The sequence below is a fragment of the Eleutherodactylus coqui genome, chromosome 11, assembly GCF_035609145.1.
Source record: "Eleutherodactylus coqui strain aEleCoq1 chromosome 11, aEleCoq1.hap1, whole genome shotgun sequence".
Taxonomy (NCBI): Eukaryota; Metazoa; Chordata; class Amphibia; order Anura; family Eleutherodactylidae; genus Eleutherodactylus; species Eleutherodactylus coqui.
In genome coordinates, this window is record NC_089847.1 from 127,745,073 (window position 1) to 127,758,592 (window position 13,520).

General features: G+C 43.8%; 1 protein-coding gene across 1 annotated transcript in view; it reads right to left on the minus strand.

Annotated features, from left to right (window-relative positions):
• LDLRAD3 (low density lipoprotein receptor class A domain containing 3) overlaps positions 1-13,520 on the minus strand; it is a 170,200-nt gene that overhangs the window by 90,816 nt on the left and 65,864 nt on the right. Inside the window, exons 3-4 of the mRNA XM_066583491.1 lie at positions 11,104-11,229; positions 5,702-5,836 (exon numbers count right to left, since the gene is read on the minus strand). Coding sequence (XP_066439588.1) covers positions 5,702-5,836; positions 11,104-11,229 — 261 coding nt within the window. The remainder of the gene's footprint in view (positions 1-5,701; positions 5,837-11,103; positions 11,230-13,520) is intronic.

Genomic DNA, 13,520 nt, shown 5'->3' on the forward strand with positions numbered 1-13,520 from the left:
GCTGGAGGAAATGCATTTGGATGACAGGCACGTGATTGGTCATTGTTTACGGAACGCTGAGGATCCTTTATGGATGGGAAGATTTCCATTAGGGTCTAACGAAAATATATTTGCACCGTTGGGGGGTTTCTAGTTCGAAAGGCGCCATGACAAAATTCTGCGTTCTGCGCTTTAGTGTCGCACATAATGGAAAAGTGACCCTTATCCTGATGTGGCTGGTTATTATAAAGGGGCGCTGAGGCAGTATAGATGCCCGCCCCCCCTTCCCCAGGACTCAGAAGGCAGAAAAGATTTCTAATCATTATCAGTGAACCATACAGATGTAGCAGAGCTAACACAGTTATTTAAAGGGGTTGTCTAGTTGTGAGCTATTGATTGACTGGTCATCAATAGTAGATCAGTGGGAAACAGTCGTTCAGGACCCCCACCGAGCAGCTGTTTGCCGGGTTAGTGCTTTCATGCACTGAGCTGATTTCTGTAGAAAATAGACAGCTGTGTTCTAACTGTAGTGGGCAGGTCTGGTATTGCAGGCATTGATATGAATGGGAACTTAGGCTGCAATACTAAGCCTGGCCACTCGAGTAGGAACAGAGCTGCCTGCTTCCTGCAGAAATCAGCTCAGTTGCAGGAGAGCACTGACCCAGCAAATCTACTATTGATGACCTGTCCTGAGGATAGGCCCTCAATAGTTTACAACTGGACAACCCCTTTAAGAGAATGCTTAGCGCATATTTGACTTACTTAGCGCATATTTGGCTGACTATGCAGCATCTGTTGAGCAGAACAATTCTTGACATCCTCCTCTGACCCTCTTCAGCGATGAGTTGCTTCCATCCAGGATCTCCTTTCGCTGGATGCTTTTTCTCGATCACGCCATACTCGGTACTTGTAATACATACTGCAATACTTCAGTATTGCAGTATATAGCAATTTTTTCATGTTGCCTATGAAGTCCTGCCACGGGCAGGGCTTGACAGGCATCTATCCATGGCAACCCTGGGAGCCTTCAGTAGGCTTCGGGCTGCCATGCTAACCCATCAGCACCCCTCGATCACATTGCGGGAAGTGCCAGTGGGGTGCGGGAGGGGCAACCCCCCCTTCCACTAACTGTTTACATGCATGGTCAGCTTTGACTGTGGCATCTAAGGAGTGAACTGCCGCGATGAGAGCTAGCTTTCAGTTACCGGCGACCGTCGGAAACAGGTGATAGCTGGCGGGTATAGCGTGGACTCAGGGCGAACGGGTCATACACACCTCATGACCTCGGGACGTCAATTTAGATTAGGCGGTCGTGAAGCGGTTAATACAAGCCGCCAGTATTTTTTCCTAATTCTCCATGCAGGAAGCTATTATAAGTCCTTTGTGTATGGCGGCACCGCTGAGCGCGCGGGGTAACTGACAACATATCATTTATACAGAAGCAAACCTGGCATAATGGGCAGATTAACAAAAAAAAAGCAGGAAAGGTTGCAGCCTACGCTCCGTCACGCCGCGGCGCCAATTGTGTCTCGCAGCTACTTCGCTGCTTGGGATAATTCCCCATTTGTCAGGATCACTCCCTCCGCCCGCTCCTCCACAATGCTTTGATATTGCTGTCTATGGGCTCCGCTCCCCTAAAGGGGGTCTACCTTCCACACCCCCCCAAGTCTCAGGAGTCTCACAGCGGACATGAAAGCATCAGGGTTGTGTTCTGCGTCTCGGCCTCCTTTCATTGACTGAGATCAGAAGAAGGTTTTTTCTCCTGGTAGTAATTAGGGGCCTCGGTGCTCCGTCTGCGGACCTGTCAGAGATTTAGGAGGAGATGGAAGCCATCTTAACCCCTCAATGGCTGCAATGGAATCTCGCACGTGTCTGTAAAGGCTAGCGCCACACGGCGACTTTGGGCACATGTTAGGTAGGCATTATGGGCAACCCCCGCCCCCCCCCCCCCCTCCTTCATCCAAAAAAAGGCTTCCTCACAATGTGGGGTGTCTAGCTACTAAGACCCAACTCAGTGGAGTGCTACGAATGGCAGCAGACCAGGCGACTGCTATGGGGGGTGAGGCCAGGGGTGGCTGGAGCCAAATGGCAGCATCGTCCCACCTCCCCCCGTCAGCTCACCATACCTGTGCCAATCTTGATCGCTCACATTACTGCTGGTCCGGAACAGCAGTAGTGTGGGATACCAAGATTGTCCAGGGGCGGCTGGCTGGATTTCAGGGGGTTAAAGGCTGTTGGGGACATTATAATTTTGGTGGGCCACAGAGGGGGTAGTATGATTGTGTGGGTCTACAGAAGAGGGCACTATCACTTTGTGGGGCCACAGAGAAGGGTAAAAAAGACATAAGGGGTAGCAGCAGTATGGGGAGAATATGCAGAGACAAGTCATGACTGGAAGAAGCATGAGCCATCAAGATTGTCCAGCCTTTCAGGGGGCACAGAGAGGGCATTAGAACTTTGCCGGGCCGCAGATGGGATACTATGACCATGTTGGGCCACAGAGTGGGCACTATTATTTTGTGTGCCCTAAAACTATATAAAATAAATATATGGACAGCAATACTGGACATGGCATCTGACAGATGGCATCACCGCCCAACAAGACCCAGGGACGTCCCATAAACCAGGTAGGTGGGCAGCTCCCAGCAGGTTTACGGGATGTCATCAGTGCCGCTCCTGTTAGACCTTCTATTTGCTGCAGTGGTCATCTGGGTAAACAGCAATTCAGCGGTGGCAGCGGGTATTGCGGCAGCGCGAGATGAGGGCTGAGTTTATTGCTGCAGTGCGTATGCCCTAAAAACAAGACCCCCCCTCGAAAAACTGTGAAATTGCATTTTTTTTACACCTTTACAAATTTTTTTTTTTTCTAAAAATGAAAACTTTTTTTTACTCATTATTCCTTTTTTTTTAGTCCCCAAAGGGGACTTTGACGTGCGACTGTTCGTTCGTTCATAGAGTATAAAGCAACACTGCAGTATTTCCCTATACCGCTTTCTGACAGGTAGCCTATCCAGCCGTGACACAGCTTGATAGGCACTCAGCCAACCACCCTGGGAGCCTTCAGAAAGTCTCGGGCCGCAATGGCAACCGAACAGCCCCTTGCGATCTCATCATGATGGGGACTGTTCAAGAACCCTGAATGCTGATCTGGGCATTTTAAGGGTGGGTGTTAGCTATCAATGACAGCCGGCACCCGCCGTATATGGAGTAGGATCGAACCCCGGTCCTTCTCTATACATACCCTGCACCCCTTGATGGAGATATACGTTCCGGGAAGTGAAGTGGCTTAGGACCTCAGTCGGCGGTCTGAATCGCGTCTGCCAAGTTGTGTTCTCACAGACGGACATGCTGGTTTTTCAATACAGCCCAGAGTTTTCCATTTACTACAAGCCCCTGACCCGGTGCCGGAGTCGTCACGTCTATTCTCTATGACACGGATAGGACTCAGCTAGTTCGGGGAATCAGATGGCTCGTATTTCATGGTTGAAATTAACTTTTGTGCCCTGTGGGTAATATGCCACACACCGTGCCAACCTCCGGCGTGGCATGTGCGAAGCCTTGTTTTCCCTCTGTTCGCGGGAACATTTGCAAGCGTATTAAATGGTAATGCGTCCTTTTATTTTCCTATCTGACACATGGGGCCATGTTCCTGGCCACAGAGAGCCTTTTCTACTCCGCTGGATCTTTTCCAAATCGCCCCCGTTGCTATGGAAATGAAATGTCGAAGCTTGTGTGAAAATAACGACTCGTTTCATCGGGTCTTCTTTCATTTTTGTCAGGTCGCCCTATAAAAAAAACACGCCGCATGAACGTTTTAGCTTTGAAACTGAATTTAAAGTGGTGGAAAATAATTGAGGTGTCGCCAGCGCTGCGGTGACAGCGAGGGCGATTCACACGCTGCGGTCAGACCCACAGGTGACACTTGCAGACTCTGCGGCTGAATTCTTCTGCCATGTGCGGACTCGGCCTTATGTAGCCAGAGGAGTGTGGGGGAGGTGGGGTAACAATATGGCCGAGGCCTGAGAAGCGGCCTATGAAGCCCAAAGCCTGCGGGACATGGCCCACGAACTAGGGGTGCGGCTCACAGAGCCGGTGAGTGAGGGTAAGGTGACAGGCGTCCCGATTTAGGCAGGACAGTCCCGCTTTGGGACCCTGTGCCCCACTTTCCCCAGAGTCCCTAAGCCTTCTGTCCCGCTCTTGGAATGCAGAGTCACCATGAAGCTGATTACCAGCCGGGGTGCTGCAGCTTCCTGACTGGTAATTAGTCACCGGCACTGCTGTCGGATGCACACACTTACAGCAGTATGTGCCCCCATGATCATCCTCCCCTGATCCCTCCTCCTTGGTTCTGCAGGAGGAGAGGAGAAGGGAGGAGGCATCCAGGCGCACACACTTCTGCCCGCAGCAGCGCCGAGCAGAGAAGCAATGGTGCTCTATAGACTAGGAAGAGGTAAGTATATTGGTTTCAGGGGGGAGGCTCTATTACTACTGAGCCCACTGTGGGGGTCATTATTGCTACTGGGGCTGATATAGGGGACGCTATTACTGCTGAGGCCACTGTGGGCGTTACTACTACTACTACTACTGGGGCTGATATAGGGGACACTTTTACTACTGGGGCCACTGTGGGTATCACTATTACTATTGGGGCCGATATAAGGGACACTATTACTACTAGGGCCAGTATACGGGTCAGTACTACTACTGAGGGTACTCTGCACATGGCAACATACCTCAAGCAGACTTAGGGTATGTTTAAGCGTGGGGGAAATGCTGCGGAATGTATGCAGCGGAAATTTCTGCTGCAAATTCCACAGCATTCCTGCATCCAAAAAACAGTCTAAATCCGGACCATTCCTGTGGATTTTGGTGGAAATCAGCCGTGTATCCGCAACTAATTCCCAATTATGAGGTGCGTCCCCTCAATCCCTTCATGGCTTCCGGTTCCCAAATGGAAATGGAAAATATTTTTCAAAATATATCTTATTTTTGAAAGTAGTACAGCAAAAAATTCCTAAAAAATAAAGTGGTATGGCCGTAATCGTATGGACCCACAGAATAAAGTTATGTCATTTCTGCCACAGCGTGTTCACTGCAGAAACAAGACCCCCTCAAAGGTGTCAGAAATGCATTTTCTTTCCATTTCTCTCCACTTAGAAATGATTAAAGGTTTTTCCGCACAATATACGGTACATTAAACAGCATCACTGAAAAATACAAGTCGTCCCGCAAAAAACAGCGAGCCCTCAGACAGCGACTGCGGCGGAAACATAAAAGAGTTAGGATGGTTTTTTTTTAAGTGGGAAGGAAAAAATGGAAATCAAAGAAAAAAAAGGTGCTGCATCCGTAAAGTGTTAATACAACTGTTGGTCCCCATGGAGTTGGCGGTATTATCAGTAGCGCAGTACAAGCAGTATAAACCACCAACACTGTGATATCTATGCCGACATAAAAGACGCAATCAACAAGAAAGGAGCATTTGCAGAGGTAGCAGCTGCCCCCGGATCCTGGAACCTGCGGAGGCCCAAAGACCCCTCTGCTACACAAGACACCAGCATTATAAGTGGAACATGACAGGTGGGGCCCCGTTACACTTTCTGGGGCCCAGGAGCCTCAGGTTACCCCCCAGAGGGGAAGATATTTTAGATTAACATTGCGCATCAAGAACACAGGATACATACAGTAACCCAACAAGGGGGTACAGGATCCCACCCTGCGGTACCTTGTGAGTTCGGGCAGTGCTTCTCATCACTGTTGTCCCGGCAGTTGTTCTTGCCATTACACACAAAGCTGGTGTCTATACACATCTTGTTACTGCAGTGGAAGCGGGAACTGGAGCAGAGCAAGGGGTGCGCGGCTGAAAGACAAGAGCGACAACCACCGTAAGGGACAAAGTACAAACATACAAAATATACAACCTATTCAAATACATAATGTTGTCCATAGGGGGGCGGTATTATAGTGGTTATATTCTTGTCCATAGGGGGGCGGTATTACAGTAGTTATATTCTTGTACATAGGGGTCAGTATTATAGTAGTTATATTCTTGTACATAGGGGGCAGTATTATAGTAGTTATATTCTTGTACATAGGGGGCAGTATTATAGTAGTTATACTCTTGTACATAGGAGCAGTATTATAGTAGTTATATTCTTGTACATAGGGGGCAGTATTATAGTAGTTATATTCTTGTACATAGGGGGCAGTATTATAGTAGTTATATTCTTGTACATAGGAGGCAGTATTATAGTAGTTATATTCTTGTACATAGGGGGCAGTATTATAGTAGTTATATTCTTGTACATAGGGGGCAGTATTATAGTAGTTATATTCTTGTACATAGGGGGCAGTATTATAGTAGTTATATTCTTGTACATAGGGGGCAGTATTATAGTAGTTATATTCTTGTACATAGGAGGCAGTATTATAGTAGTTATATTCTTGTACGTAGGAGGCAGTATTATAGTAGTTATATTCTTGTACATAGGGGGCAGTATTATAGTAGTTATATTCTTGTACATAGGAGGCAGTATTATAGTAGTTATATTCTTGTACATAGGGGGTAGTATTATAGTAGTTATATTCTTGTACATAGGGAGCAGTATTATAGTAGGTATATTCTTGTACATAGTGGGCAGTATTATAGTAGTTATATTCTTGTACATAGGGAGCAGTATTATAGTAGTTATATTCTTGTACATAGGGGGCGGTATTACAGTAGTTATATTCTTGTACATAGAGGCAGTATTATAGTAGGTATATTCTTGTACATAGGGGGCAGTATTATAGTAGTTATATTCTTGTACATAGGGGGGCGGTATTATAGTAGTTATATTCTTGTACATAGGGGGCAGTATTATAGTAGTTATACTCTTGTACATAGGGGGCAGTATTATAGTAGTTATATTCTTGTACATGGGGGGCAGTATTATAGTAATTATATTGTTGTACATAGGGGGCAGTATTATAGTAGTTATATTCTTGTACATAGGGGGCAGTATTATAGTAGTTATATTCTTGTACATAGGAGGCAGTATTATAGTAGTTATATTCTTGTACATAGGGGGCAGTATTATAGTAGTTATATTCTTGTACATAGGGGGCAGTATTATAGTAGTTATATTCTTGTACATACAGTTAGGGCCAGAAATATTTGGACAGTAACATAATTTTCGCGAGTTGGGCTCTGCATGCCACCGCATTGGATTTGAAATGAAGCCTCTACAACAGAATTCAAGTGCAGATTGTAACGTTTAATTTAAAGGGTTGAACAAAAATATCTGATAGAAAATGTAGGAATTGTACACATTTCTTTACAAGCACTCCACATTTTAGGAGCTCAAAAGTAATTGGACAAATAAACATAACCCAAACAAAATATTTTTTTTTCAATATTTTGTTGCGAATCCTTTGGAGGCAATCACTGCCTTAAGTCTGGAACCCATGGACATCACCAAACGCTGGGTTTCCTCCTTCTTAATGCTTTGCCAGGCCTTTACAGCCGCAGCCTTCAGGTCTTGCTTGTTTGTGGGTCTTTCCGTCTGAAGTCTGGATTTGAGCAAGTGAAATGCATGCTCAATTGGGTTAAGATCTGGTGATTGACTTGGCCATTGCAGAATGTTCCACTTTTTTGCACTCATGAACTCCTGGGTAGCTTTGGCTGTATGTTTGGGGTCATTGTCCATCTGTACTGTGAAGCGCCGTCCGATCAACTTTGCAGCATTTGGCTGAATCTGGGCTGAAAGTATATCCCGGTACACTTCAGAATTCATCCGGCTACTCTTGTCTGCTGTTATGTCATCAATAAACACAAGTGACCCAGTGCCATTAAAAGCCATGCATGCCCATGCCATCACGTTGCCTCCACCATGTTTTACAGAGGATGTGGTGTGCCTTGGATCATGTGCCGTTCCCTTTCTTCTCCAAACTTTTTTCTTCCCATCATTCTGGTACAGGTTGATCTTTGTCTCATCTGTCCATAGAATACTTTTCCAGAACTGGGCTGGCTTCTTGAGGTGTTTTTCGGCAAATTTAACTCTGGCCTGTCTATTTTTGGAATTGATGAATGGTTTGCATCTAGATGTGAACCCTTTGTATTTACTTTCATGGAGTCTTCTCTTTACTGTTGACTTAGAGACAGATACACCTACTTCCCTGAGAGTGTTCTGGACTTCAGTTGATGTTGTGAACGGGTTCTTCTTCACCAAAGAAAGTATGCGGCGATCATCCACCACCGTTGTCTTCCGTGGACGCCCAGGCCTTTTTGAGTTCCCAAGCTCACCAGTGAATTCCTTTTTTCTCAGAATGTACCCGACTGTTGATTTTGCTACTCCAAGCATGTCTGCTATCTCTCTGATGGATTTTTTCTTTTTTTTCAGCCTCAGGATGTTCTGCTTCACCTCAATTGAGAGTTCCTTTGACCGCATGTTGTCTGGTCACAGCAACAGCTTCCAAATCCAAAACCACACACCTGGAATCAACCCCAGACCTTTTAACTACTTAATTGATTACAGGTTAACGAGGGAGACGCCTTCTGAGTTAATTGCAGCCCTTAGAGTCCATTGTCCAATTACTTTTGGTCCCTTGAAAAAGAGGAGGCTATGCATTACAGAGCTATGATTTCTAAACCCTTTCCCCGATTTGGATGTGGAAACTCTCATATTGCAGCTGGGAGTGTGCACTTTCAGCCCATATTATATATATAATTGTATTTCTGAACATGTTTTTGTAAACAGCTAAAATAACAAAACTTGTGTCACTGTCCAAATATTTCTGGCCCTAACTGTAGGGGGCAATATTATAGTAGTTATATTGTTGTACATAGGGGGCAGTATTATAGTAGTTATATTCTTGTACATAGGTGCAGTATTACAGTAGTTATATTCTTGTACATAGGAACAGTATTATAGTAGTTATATTGTTGTACATAGGGGGCAGTATTATAGTAGTTATATTGTTGTACATAGGGGGGCAGTATTATAGTAGTTATATTCTTGTACATAGGGGCAGTATTATAGTAGTTATATTCTTGTACATAGGGGGCAGTATTATAGTAGTTATATTCTTGTACATAGGGGCAGTATTATAGTAGTTATATTCTTATACATAGGGGGCAGTATTATAGTAGTTATATTCTTGTACTTAGGGAGCAGTAAAATAGTAGGTATATTCTTGTACATAGGGGGCAGTATTATAGTAGTTCTATTCTTGTACATAAGGGGCAGTATTATAGTAGTTATATTCTTGTACATAGGGGGCAGTATTATAGTAGTTATATTCTTGTACATAGGGGGCAGTATTATAGTAGTTATATTCTTGTACATAGGGGGCAGTATTATAGTAGTTATGTTCTTGTACATAGGGGGCAGTATTATAGTAGTTATATTCTTGTACATAGGAGGCAGTATTATAGTAGTTATATTCTTGTACATAGGAGGGCAGTATTATAGTAGTTATATTCTTGTACATAGGGGGCGGTATTATAGTAGTTATATTCTTGTACATAGGGCAGTATTATAGTAGTTATATTCTTGTACATAGGGGGCAGTATTATAGTAGTTATATACTTGTACATAGGGAGCAGTATTATAGCAGTTATATTCTTGTACATAGGCGACAGTATTATAGTAGTTCTATTCTTGTACATAGGGGGCAGTATTATAGTAGTTCTATTCTTGTACATAGGGGGCAGTATTATAGTAGTTCTATTCTTGTACATAGGGGGCAGTATTATAGTAGTTCTATTCTTGTACATAGGAGGCAGTATTATAGTAGTTCTATTCTTGTTCATAGGCAGCAGTATTATAGTAGTTATATTCTTGTACATAGGGGACAGTATTATAGTAGTTATATTCTTGTACATAGTGGAGCAGTATTATAGTAGTTATATTCTTGTACATAGGGGGCAGTATTATAGTAGTTATACTCTTGTACATAGGGGACAGTATTATAGTAGTTATATTCTTCGACATAGGGGGCAGTATTATAGTAGTTATATTCTTGTACATAGGGGGCAGTATTACAGTAGTTATATTCTTGTACATAGGGGGCAGTATTATAGTTGTTATATTCTTGTACATAGGGAGCAGTATTATAGTAGTTATATTCTTGTACATAGGGGACAGTATTATAGTAGTTATATTCTTGTACATAGGGGGCAGTATTATAGTAGTTATATTCTTGTACATAGGAGGTAGTATTATAGCAATTACAGTATACTCTTGTACATCAGGGCAGTATTATAGTAGTTGGATTCTTGTACATAGGGGGCAGTATTATAGTAGTTACATTCTTGTACATAGGAGGCAGTATTATAGTAGTTATATTCTTGTACATAGGGGGCAGTATTATAGTAGTTATATTCTTGTACATAGGGGGCAGTATTATAGTAGTTATATTCTTGTACATATGGGGCAGTATTATAGTAGTTATATTCTTGTACATAGGGGGCAGTATTATAGTAGTTATATTCTTGTACATAGGAGGCAGTATTATAGTAGTTATATTCTTGTACATAGGGGGCAGTATTATAGTAGTTATATTCTTCTACATAGGGGGCAGTATTATAGTAGTTATATTCTTATACATAGGAAGTAGTATTATAGCATTTCCGGTATACTCTTGTACATCAAGGGCAGTATTATAGTAGTTGGATTCTTGTACATAGGGGGCAGTATTACTGTAGTAATTATGTTGCTGTCCATAGGGCGCATGATTGTGTCCATAAATAACTATTGTTGCTGTAGTAAAGATATTTAATAGAGTTTCTTGGCAAGACAACTAAAATTCTGCATTTGCCGTTTCCTTTTCTCAGCTCCTCTTGTCCTCATAGTGCTCACGTGCAGCGCACTACAGGGGGCAACAAACAGCAGAGATGAAAGCACCGCTCTGCAAATTAAGTGTCTGGAATCTGCGCTGCGCCCTGAGGCATGATATAGCAATAATCAGAATAATTATTTCTTTATATTTCCTCACTATTTTATGCTTAATAGAAAAATGTGTCTTGTCACGTTGGACTGACTGGAGCCGGCCAGCAACGGCTTTGCACACAGGCTTTTCTATCTCTGATGTAATGCTTTGTTTCCCGACCGTCCTTATATGAAGCGCTGCATCAGCGTCACTCACTGCAGTTCTCCTCGTCGCTCCCGTCAGGACAGTCCTCAAACCCATTGCACTGGAAGCGCCCGATGATGCAGTGGATCCCGCTGGCACAGGGGAAGAACTTTGGGCCACATTTGTTTTTGGCTTTAGCTGTAATGGATAAAGAAGAGAAATATAATTCAGATGGGACTTCTAAATATCCCACCAGAAGCAGATGGTGGAATGACGGCTCTGCGGGGAGCTTCATCCAACTTCGATTAAAAGTTTTAGACTTTCGAGACTTTCTATCAGTAATCAAAACACAATGAAAAAAAAATCATATACAGATATGCAGAAACTACTCAATTAGCTGAACGGACGGGTGTGGTGACCACATGGCACCACTCACCAGGATGCCGGTCCAAACACTGAAGGGCAATCATGTGATCATGCAGATCTGGTTGGATGACACAATGTGCACCGATGAGACCAAGACAATGAAAACACAAGGTCGTCAAACTCCATTCACGGCTGCAGTCATCAAAGAACCGCTACTTTGTGCTTCTATTTGCTCGTTTATTATATAGCACATACATATTCTGCGCTGTACACCATCATCACTTACATTGTCCCAGTCTCCTTGGAGGCTGGCAATCTATTTTCACCTCTTAGTATGTTTTGCAGTATGGGAGGAAACCCACAGGGACATTGGGAGAATATACAAACTCCATGCAGATGTTGTTCTTGGTTGGATTTGAACCCAGGACCGCAAGGCAACTGTTGTAACCACGGAGCCACCATGCTTTACATTTGGTAAAGTAATGGCACAAAGGGGGCGCTTTTAACATAAGAGGGCACAGTAGGGGCAGTAATTATGTATGGGGGGGTGGGGGTGGGGGAAATGTTTACTTAATGCAGTGCCAAGGGCGGCATTATTAGCGTCCAGTACTATGGATGCAGGGTAAAGGGCTTATTCACACCACTGGATTTGGGCTGTGTAGCAGGGGTGCAAAATTTGCGCACGCTATATGCAGTGAATAGAACCCATTGATTTCAGTGGGTTAGTTCACATGAGTGTATTTTCCGAGGGCATTTCGTTTATGCAAAAAAAATGTTTCATCATGTTCTATTTTTGTGCAAATTGACATATTAAACAAACTAAACTTAATTGCTCATTGAAATCAATGGGAGCACAATTGCATGTTTTTTTTTTGCTTTTTTTTTTTTTTTTTACACCCAAAAAACCCCCCAAAAACACGCAGCAGGTAAATACGCCCGTGTACAGGTGAGGAAAGGTAGGGACATGATGGAAAAGCCAGGTGCTGAAATTGTCTGTGTCTTAAATTCTGCAGAGATGAGTCATCGGTGGAAGAAGTCATCACAGCAGGCTGGGCCGGATGGAGAAGAAAAGTTAAAGGGCTTATCCAGGAGAACTTTTCATTTTCAAATCCTGGCTCAGTGTGTGGAATAGTAACAAAGAAAAGTATATACTGACCTTCCACAATTCCCACCTGATTTCTTTCTGCATGCACACATGAGTGAAGACATGCCGACACCAGGTCATGTGACAGCTGCAACTAACTCCTGAGTGAAACAGTCACATGGCCCTGGGGTCAGTGATGTCATTGCTGGCTCCCTGCACCCGGAAGTGACAGAAGGACAGTTAGCACAGGGAGGGGCCAAGGTGTGTATATCTTTTTTGAGGTTACTACTGCACACTGCAAGTTTTTGGAAAAAAAACAACAACGTCACTTGGGGGGGTCACTGGATTTACCTGTACTGTAATCACTGAGAAGACCTGCAAACTACAAACTTTTTTTATTTTTGGTCTGGGGGGTCATATTATATTCCTTTACAATACTACTGGAGCTTGCACATCCAAGCAACAACTTGGAGAACAGAGTACATCCAAAATCTGCACTGGGTCCGAGAGCGCTCGGCTTATACCCCTGGGAATAGTACCAGTAGGCCTACACTACCCTACCAAAAAATACTGGACACCTCAGCAAGACTGAAAAGTAGTATTATTTCCATATGTTAATATTTAGTGGGGCTCCTTTAGCCCTAATGACTTGGATACTCTCAGTTGCATACTCTCTACTAAGGTCTGCCTTCAGCTAGTATTTCCCTCCATCCATCCTGCAAACATCCAGCAAGTTCTTTGAAAGAAGGTGGATGCTTTTTATATTTCCTGATCCGAAGTCCCAGTTCGTCCCAAAGAAGATCATCCATATCCTCAAGAGTGTCCAATGTCATTATGGCCAAAGAAGCCCCAATAAGTATTACCAGATACTACTTTTGATTCTTGCTCAGAGGTTCAATTACTTTAGGTAGGACAGTATAGTCCGGCCATTGTAGCCACGCACAGCTGAGTTTTGCATGTATACGTGGTCATCTATGGAGGAGGCCATGCTAACGTATTCGGAACCCATCCATACGGGCTTATGTGGACACGGATTACG